Raw genomic sequence first — 9,277 nt, forward strand, 5'->3', positions numbered from 1 at the left:
CCCATCCCTAATGACGAGAGTCTGTATGTAACTCAAAAGTAATACAGGAGTCACATTACAATTCAGAGACCGTAATATTGTAAGGTAAGGAATTAGTTTTAAATAACAGTAACCAGTAATCTGTAATGGGTTACAGTTTGGAAGTAACTCCTGAAACGACACACGTGTATCTGCCTGTTTTTGTGTCACTGTGATTGATGCAACTGATCCGAACTAACTGAGGGTGCACCCAACGAACTTGAGAAGAAAAGTGCTAATGCAGCAGCAACAGCAGAGCAGGGAGGCATATTACTTATCACAAGGTCAGCCAATCTCATCTTCCGACTCTGGCCGCTGTGGAGAGGAAGCAGGCACAGAGGAGGTGGAGGTGGCGCTGATGGTGGAGGAGGAGGAGGATGATAAGGGGAGGGGGGGGGGGGGGGGGTGACAGCAAAGGAGGGAGGTTTGGGGGATACCAGCAAAACAAAGAGCTGAGTACGCCGCAGTGTTCCTACACGGCTTCCCTCGCCCCCTCCGGGTTCTTCCTCTTCTCCGACTCACCTTGTGATCACATAGGGAGCGAAGCAGAGCATGAAGGTGCCGATGAAGGTGCTGATCTTTTTAGTTGCTCTTTGCCGTCGCCTCTTCTGCTCCTCCAGGCAGCGCTGGCGAACACTGACAACACAGACAGTTCAGCGGGTTTACAAGCGCCGGACACACTTCAGAAGACATTTGGGTTCGATAATATAAATACTGTCCATTGAGTTTATTCTAATTTGATATAGGCCTATTTTTTTGTTCATTGTTCTGGCTTTAAGTCTAAGGACAGGAGCGAGTAACCTCTGAAGTTCAGTGGGATCATGATGCTTGCACAATGCAGACATTTTTATCCAATTTACGCGTAATTTTTTGGAAAACATGCCCTGGATCTAATTCAGTTACCATGTTTTGATAAAATATCTTTAAGTGCATTCTGCTGGTGTCACAAAATTTCACAACTTAAGGTGGTTACTGTCTTTTTCACAAAATAGTTCATATAATTAAATGTCCTGGTGTGAGGATTTAAGGGGATTTAGGGGTTTAATTACAGAAATGAAAAATACAATACTGATAATGATGTTTTTATTAGTGTTGAGTTATTTGATGATGAGAATGGGGTTGGGATTAAATTAGTTTTTCTTCTTCCCACTAACTTTCAAGTGTAGATGAATGATTTTGGAATTTTTGGACTTGAATGTATTCCAGTGGTTCCCTACCTTTTTTGGTTCATGACCCCATTTTAACATCACTGAGACGTTTTTTTTTTTTGCAAAAATTCATTTGTTTTTGATCATGTAATAGTTTGCTATACTATGTTGCAAATAAACGTTACTTTTAGATGACATTTAGGCTATATAATATAAATATTTATTAGTAAGTTTTAATTTATAATTTTTTTTTTATCAATTATTAGAAATTTCAGGCGACCCCATTTGAATTCCAGGCATCCCGACCCCAAGGTTGAAAAACACTGATGTATTCTATAAATGCTCGAAATAAACAAATGAATGAATGAATGAAAAGAAGACCTCAAAGTGTCTTTTAAAAGGCAAAGCAGTTAGGCTGTCTGTGATTTACGGTTTAAGAAGAGAAGGAGCTGACTGATCATAAAGACTTCAAGTAGAGCTGCACCATATATCATTTGAGCATCGTCATTGCAATGTACTGTATGTGTGCGCAAAAGTCCCATCGCAGGTCCTGCAATGTAAGAGGCAAACAAACTCAATGTGTGCTCATCTGATTTCAACCTGGGTACCTGACACACACTGCACACAGCGATCCACCAATCACAATCGTTCATAATCAGTTTGCCAAAGCAGACCACGCCCCTGCACATGGGGTGAGTCACTGGTAACGACTAGGAGTGTGCCCAAAAAAAAAAAAAAAAATCGATACACATAAAAATCACTTTTCTCATTTACTACAATTCAGAATCAATTTAAAATGGCCCAAAATCGATTTTAAAAAATAAAATCAGCCGGCAGTCTGCCTCCGTTTTGTACACAGAACATCCTGACGTCATCATGCAGCTGATTCTAGAACACATGCATGCACAGTAAGCACCAAGACAAAGAAAACTAATGGAGGAGGTAGGGTTAGCAGTTAGCGATTAGCGGCTAGCGCGATTAGCAGCTAGGGCAGTGACACGCCATCAAATGGTGTTAAATAAACACATGAAAGGATGAAAATTAGGGATGCACCAATCCGATACCAGTATCGGGCATCGGCTCCGATACTCAGTGTGTGTACTCGTATTCGTACTCATAAAAGTAATCCGATACAACTGCACTGATACCGCTTACGGCCGTGTGACAGTCACAGTTCAGTGCAGCAGGTACGCGGTGGTGGAATAATGTGTGTGGAGTGTGAAGAGTGTGGAGATTTTTCAAAATAAATGACGGTAATTAAAGTAACGCTGACTGCAAGTAACGTTAAAGACACAGACAGATACGGACGCAGTGTTCTGTCCATCCTCTGCGTACATTTCATCTGTTTTTCAGGTGCTCACGGATGCGTACCCAGACGGAGAATACCAACCGTGGAGGTAGAGGATCTGTTCAAAGAGCGACTGTGTGAGTTGGAGAAAAACTACTGCCAGATTTATGACAACCACCCAGGGCTGGGCCGGTTTCCATCCTACTAATAATACTATGGGGGTACAGAGCAGTGTGGACCGCCGCCAGCAGAAGTGAAAACGAAACTTATCACTCACTTCTCTTTACTCTTCCTGCTGAAGCTTCGCTTTTAAACTTTACCAGCGAAAACGCTGCAATATTAGTATCACATTAGTGTTGCCTCTGTCGTCTCCATGTTTGTTATTACTGACTTTCTTCTTCTCAAAAAACGTTCCTCTTCTTCGTGGTATTTGTCCAGTATGGTTAATTCAGAGCGGCGCCCCCTGGTGGATTAATTGAGAAACGCTCATTCCAACACATTAAATGTCAGTAGCAGCACTTTGTTCCAGTCAGACTAATGACAACGACAATAAAGCACATTTACAAAAGGAACTAAGAACCGGAGTGGGATTATTAAGTACTTGTCTAGGTACTCTGTAACGGCAAGTAATCAAATGTAAGTACTCGTACTCAGTCTGGAAAAAAGTGGTATCAGTGCATCCCTAATGAAAATGCGTACGTATAACACGCTAATTGCAATAAACTGGCGTCACATATAATGCAATTTCATGTGCTTGTTCTGTCAGCAGGCATCACCCAGAACTTCAGGACACAATCAGCCACCAGCAGCAAACCAACGCACCCTGCTGTGCCTCACCAAACTCCCTGCCAAGCATGGATAAATGTTTAAAACATAACAAATGTGAAAAAGACATTTTAATGTGCGCATTTGTCATTCTGTCTTGCAAAGCAGACTGGAGTAGATCATGAGGATCCTTTGCACACTTATAGATTGAAGCAGAAATCATTACGAATCAAATTGTTTTGAATCAAAAATCGATCTTGAATTCAATCGTTGCCCCAAAAATTTGAATCAAATTAAATCATGAGATAGTAAAAGATTCCCGCCCCTGGAAACAACACTGAAAAATGAGCAACGAACAAGTGAAAATCACCGAAAATGAAGACTTTGTTCCATAAAAAAATTTTTTTTTAAAAATCAGCACTTATCTGGAATTATTTCGGCTACAAGAATGATGATACCGAAACATGTGTTCTGTGTCGATCGTGCCTTAATGCACCTGTCGCCACAACGAGAGGAAACACAACTAATTTGTTTGACCATTTACGTCGGCGCCACACAGCTATTATACCCTCCTGAGTATTTTTATCATATCGCAGGGTTTTAAAAAATCGCAATGTCAGTTTTTTCCAGCATCGTGCAGCTTTAACTTCAAGTGAGACTTCCTCGTACGGTCACATATTGTACTGTACGGGGGGAGTTTCAACCCCTGTGTGTTTTACTGACACTCATGACCTTATTTTCACCAAACAGGACATTACTGTAAGCAGCATGTCATCATTACAACACAGCCAGAGCCGTGACACAATGCATTAACGTCTAAATAAATGCATCCAAAGTGTGTTTCCATGCTTTTCCTCCATCTCTTTCGGGAAAATACATAGACTTACATACCTAAACTAGACCCATCAGTATTCCTATACAGTTACTCTGCCTTTTAACTAGAATCCTTCCTTTGTATGTGGGTGTGTTTGTAGTAGATGCACTATTATTTTCTCTACTCCATTGCCGTTTTTATTTGCCTTTTTGGCCATGGGTAACAGATAAAAATGAGGTCTTGCTGGCAAACGCTTGTGATGATTAATGACCACCGTCTCTGTCAAGTAAAGGTCCTGTCCCTAATATGAAAGGAATTATGTAATGTAAGACTGGCATGTGTAGATTAGATGGATTTTGGAGTTATTTCATTAACACACATACATACTGGTCGACATATGTGTGTTAGTTTTTTTCTCTAAAGGTACTTGGTGCAGAATAAATCAATGGTTCTGGGACAGTGGGTGACATTTTACATCCCCTCACTTCAAATGTCAGAACTGTGCTATTATATCATAACCCACATGCCAATCATTTCAGCATATAATAGGAATAATGGCACTTATAATTACATTAACTCAGTGGTTTCCAACCTTTTTTGGCTCATGACGCCATTTTAACATGACAAATTTCTGGCGACCCTGACTTTTTTTTTTGCTAAAATTAATTTGTTTTTGATTATGTAATAGTTTTCTATACTATGTTGCAAATAAATGTTAATTTTAGACGATATTTCGTCTATATAATGTATATTATTCTGGACAGAGGCAGAAAAGCCAGGTGTAGATTACTGCACAAAGTGAAAATGGGATTTTCCTTGGTCAGGATATGTACAGTCAGTCCAGCTTGGATTTACAAGGCTGACAATTAATACTGAACAAACAAGAACTCCAACTATGAATTATGAAAGAGCTGCAGCATCTGAAACTGACCACCATGAACATTTGACAGATAAACAGAACCACAGTGCTTCAGTTTCAGCTTCACAGTTTGTCATGTCTTTTATGGATTGGGATTGTCTCTGTCAACTCAACATATATTTTTTTATTAGTATTTTTTTTTTTTTTTTTTTTTTTTTTGTAATCAATTACTAGAAATTTCAGGCGACCCCACATTGGGTCCCGACCCAAAAATTGAAAAACACTGATCGAGAGCTTGTGATGCTCCATTTCCAGTGAAATCCAGGGGTTTGATCAGAATCAGAACCATGTTTAATGCCATTTAAGTAAACAGGGTTCACCTTACAAGAAATTTGGATGGATTGGGATTGTCTCTGCCAACTCTCCCTATATTTTTTATTAGTAAGTTTTTATTTTTTTTATCAATTACTAGAAATTTCAGGCAACCCCACATGGGGTCCCAACCCCAAGGTTGAAAAACACTGCATTAACTGCTCCCAATCCCCAGTTTTTAAGTTGTTTGGTACAGTCTGTTCTTTCTCCAACTGATCAAATCTTGCACCACAAACATCTGAAACCAGTGTACACATCTGAATGAAGGGGTTAAACCGGTGGTTCCCAACCTTTTTTTGGCTTGTGATCCCAATTTACCCCAGACATTCAAAACAGAGACTTTTTTTTTGTTGCTAAAATTCATTTTTGATCATGTAATACTTTTGCTATAATATGTTGCAAATAAATGTTAATTTTAGATGAAATTTAGGCTATATAATGTACATTTTTACCTCTGCCAAGGAGGTTATGTTTTTACCAGCATTGGTTTGTCTGTCTGTCCGTGTGCAAGATAACTCAAAAAGTTAAGGATGGATTTGAATGAAAATTTCATTAAATGTTGATTCTGGCACAAGGAACAAATGATTACATTTGGGTGATGATGGGGGGGGTTGCTGATCTGCCTTGGCGGAGGTCTGCACTCTTCGAGTGCTTTTGTAGTTATTAAGTTTTAATTTTTTACATTTTTTATCAGTTACTAGAAATTTCAGGCGACCCCATTGGAATTCCAGGTGACCCTACGTGGGGTCCCGACCCTTAGGTTGAAAAACACTGCATTAACTGCTCCCAATCCCCTTTTTAAGTTGTTTAGTACAGTCTGTTCTTTCTCAAACTGATCAAATCTTGCACCACAAACATTTGAAACCAGTGTTCAAGGGGTTAAACTGAAATGAGGAGGAAAGAGGGTCTTATTTAGAGGCTCACCTGGGGTGTATATCCACCGGCAGCACCAAAGTTTGCATTGTAACAACATTGATCCTTTTACAGTGAAACCTTGCCACTTTAATAAGTTTTTGGGGGTTTTTTTGTCTCTTTTTTTTTTTTTTTATCAATTACTAGAAATTTCAGGTGACCCTATGTGGGGTCCTAACCCCAATGTTGAAAAACACTGCATTAACTGCTCCCAATCCCCTTTTTAAGTTGTTTGGTACAGTCTGTTCTTTCTCAAACTGAAAATCTTGTGCCACAAACATTTTAAACCAGTGTACACATCTGAATGAAGGGGTTTGCTATAATATGTTGCAAGTAAACGTTAATTTTAGACTACATTTAGTATATATAATGTACATTTTTTCTTTGTAAATTTTATTGATTTATTTTTAAAAAAAATTTATCAAGTACTAGAAATTCCAGGCGACCCCACATAGGGTCCCCACCCTAAGGTTGAAACACACTGCATTAACTGCTCCCAAACCCCTTTTTAAGTTGTTTGGTACAGGCTGTTCTTTCTCAAACTGATCAAATCTTGCACCACAGACATCTTCAACCAGTGTTCAAGGGGTTTTTAAAGTAAAAAGAGGAGGAAAGAGGGTCTTATTTGGGGGCTCACCTGGGGTGTATATCCACCAGCAGCACCAAAGTTTGCATTGTAATAACGTCGATCCTTTTACAGTGAAACCTTGCCACTTTAAGCACTTTGAGGTATGTGAAACAGAGCACTATAAAAGACAGGAGAAAGGTGAAGGAGTGGAAAAACACGGTAAAGATAACAAACTGGGTCCGGCTGCTCGCCCTCGGGTTGGATAGGGTGCAGGAGGCGTACAGCCGGTGGTATCCCACCCAGGAGAGGCAGGTGGCCACCGTGGAGAAGGACATGGAGTGCGCCCACGTGTAGCCGAGCACAAAAGCTGCGTCCTTATGGCGCATTTTGGAGTGGTACCTCAGGGGGAACACCACCGCTATCCACCTGTCGATGCTCAGAGCTGCCATACTCAGCATGGAGTTAGTGGACAGGAAGGTCTCCAAGAAACCCACGATCTGACAGAAACCATCTCCACCCGGTTGAGCTTTACTGACCAGTCCCACCAGAGTCAGAGGCATGTTGGACACAGTCAGCAACAAGTTGCAGAAGGTGAGGTTGAGGTTGAACAGACCCGGGACCTGCTTGCGGATCTCCGGGTTGTAGAGAAAGCAGATCAGCACCAGGACATTGGACAGCAACGACACAATAATGATCACAACCATCAACACACACAGAAGAACCTCCGCAGTGTCCATCCTGGGGCCAACCCAAAACCAAAAGTCACTTCTCCTTACTTTTTGTGCGCATATCCAGTCTGCTTTCAGTGGCATTAATAATCACCCATAACCGTGTCCGTGCATCCCCCACAAACTCTCCACCAGACCAGGCAGATCCAGTTACATTTCCTGTGCGCCTCAGCCACAAAAGATGATCAGGAGGATTCCGACATGATCAATAACTGATATCTTTAAGGATCCTTGCAGTTGAATTCCCTTTTTGCAGGAAAACGACCGGCGGTGCCAAAGCTGCTCTCTTCTGGCGCTGCGTCTTTGCAGTGGGGGTTTTGTCGTCCTGTGATGCGCTCTGGAGGCATCACCCCTCCGCACACACTGCACAGTGTGTGGGCTACTTGATCCGACTATACTGTGAGAAGCAGCAGCAGCAGCAGCAGCAGCACAAAGACAAAGAGAAAGAATAAAAGCAGCCACGACGGTGTTTCTAAATGATTGATTAGACAAAAGATGGGAAATGTGACCTGAGCCAAGGATTTCCCCTCATCTTAAACATGAAATCCAAACTTAACCTTGCACATATGTAAGGGAAAATGGTGCAGAATTAATCACTAAGCAACAATTATACACCGAAGAGGCTAAAAATAGCAATTTTAGGCACCAATTTCCAGTCAAAATCAACTTTACAATCAATGACAGTAAAATTAATTATAAAAATACACCAACTCAAGTTGCAAACAGTATGAAAATATGATTAAAATAATGAGCAACAGTCACACTTAGGTATAAATCATATTAGCATAATAAATAAGCTCCTATCAAAATCAACTTTACAATCAATGACAGTAAAAATAATAATAATTTTTTTTTTTTTTAAAAATACATCAACTCAGGTAACAAAGAGTATAAAAATATGATTAAAACTGTCACAATTAGGTATAAATCATATTAAAATCATAAATAAGCTTCTGTCAAAATGAACTTTACAATCAATGATAGTAAAAAATTATAAAAATACACCAACTCAACCTTAAACAGTATAAAAATATGATGAAAAACATGCCCAACAGTCACATTTAGGTATGTCATTTTAAAATAAATAAGTTTCGGTCAAAATCAACTTTACAATCAATGATAGTAAAAATAATAACTAGAAAAGCACTATTAGAGCACAGACCTCCACCCCCCCGATCACCACCAAAATTTAATCATTTGTTCCTTGTTCCAGTATCAACATTTCCTGAAATTTTCATCCAAATCCATCTATAACTTTTTGAGTGATCTTGCTAATAAACAAACAAACAAACACACAAAGCAAAGTGATCACAATACCTCCTGGTGGAGGTAAAAATACACCAACTCAACCTTAAACAGTATAAAAATATGATTAAAATAATGAGCAACAGTCACAATTATAGGTATAATGTCATATTAAAATAATAAATAAGCTTCTGTCCAGATCAACTTTAGAATCAATGACAGTAAAAATAATAAAATACACCAATTCAGCTAACCATACAACAGCAATTCAATGGTGTTTCTAAATGACTGATTAGACAAAGGATGGCAAATGTGACCTGAGCCAAGGATTTCCCCTTATCTTAAACATTCAATCCAAACTTAACCCTGCACATATGTAAGGGAAAATGGTGCAGAATTAAGCACTAAGCAACAATTATACACCTTAGAGGCTACATCATATGTAAAAATAGAAATTTTAGGCACCAATTTCCAGTCAAAATCAACTTTACAATCAATGATAGTGAAAATGATAAAAAAAAAAAAAAAAAAAAAACTCAGGTAACCTTAAACAGTATAAA

At 39.4% G+C, this 9,277-nt stretch overlaps 1 protein-coding gene across 1 annotated transcript in view; it reads right to left on the bottom strand.

Moving 5' to 3' along the window:
• The window catches only part of LOC115410844 (G-protein coupled receptor 26), a 28,797-nt gene extending 21,141 nt beyond the window's left edge, over positions 1 to 7,656 (bottom strand). Inside the window, exons 1-2 of the mRNA XM_030122691.1 lie at positions 6,814 to 7,656; positions 541 to 654 (exon numbers count right to left, since the gene is read on the bottom strand). Coding sequence (XP_029978551.1) covers positions 541 to 654; positions 6,814 to 7,556 — 857 coding nt within the window. The 5' untranslated portion in view covers positions 7,557 to 7,656. The remainder of the gene's footprint in view (positions 1 to 540; positions 655 to 6,813) is intronic.
• Between the last annotated feature and the right edge of the window lie 1,621 nt (positions 7,657 to 9,277).

Source organism: Sphaeramia orbicularis, chromosome 19 (genome assembly GCF_902148855.1).
Source record: "Sphaeramia orbicularis chromosome 19, fSphaOr1.1, whole genome shotgun sequence".
In the NCBI taxonomy this organism is placed as follows: domain Eukaryota; kingdom Metazoa; phylum Chordata; class Actinopteri; order Kurtiformes; family Apogonidae; genus Sphaeramia; species Sphaeramia orbicularis.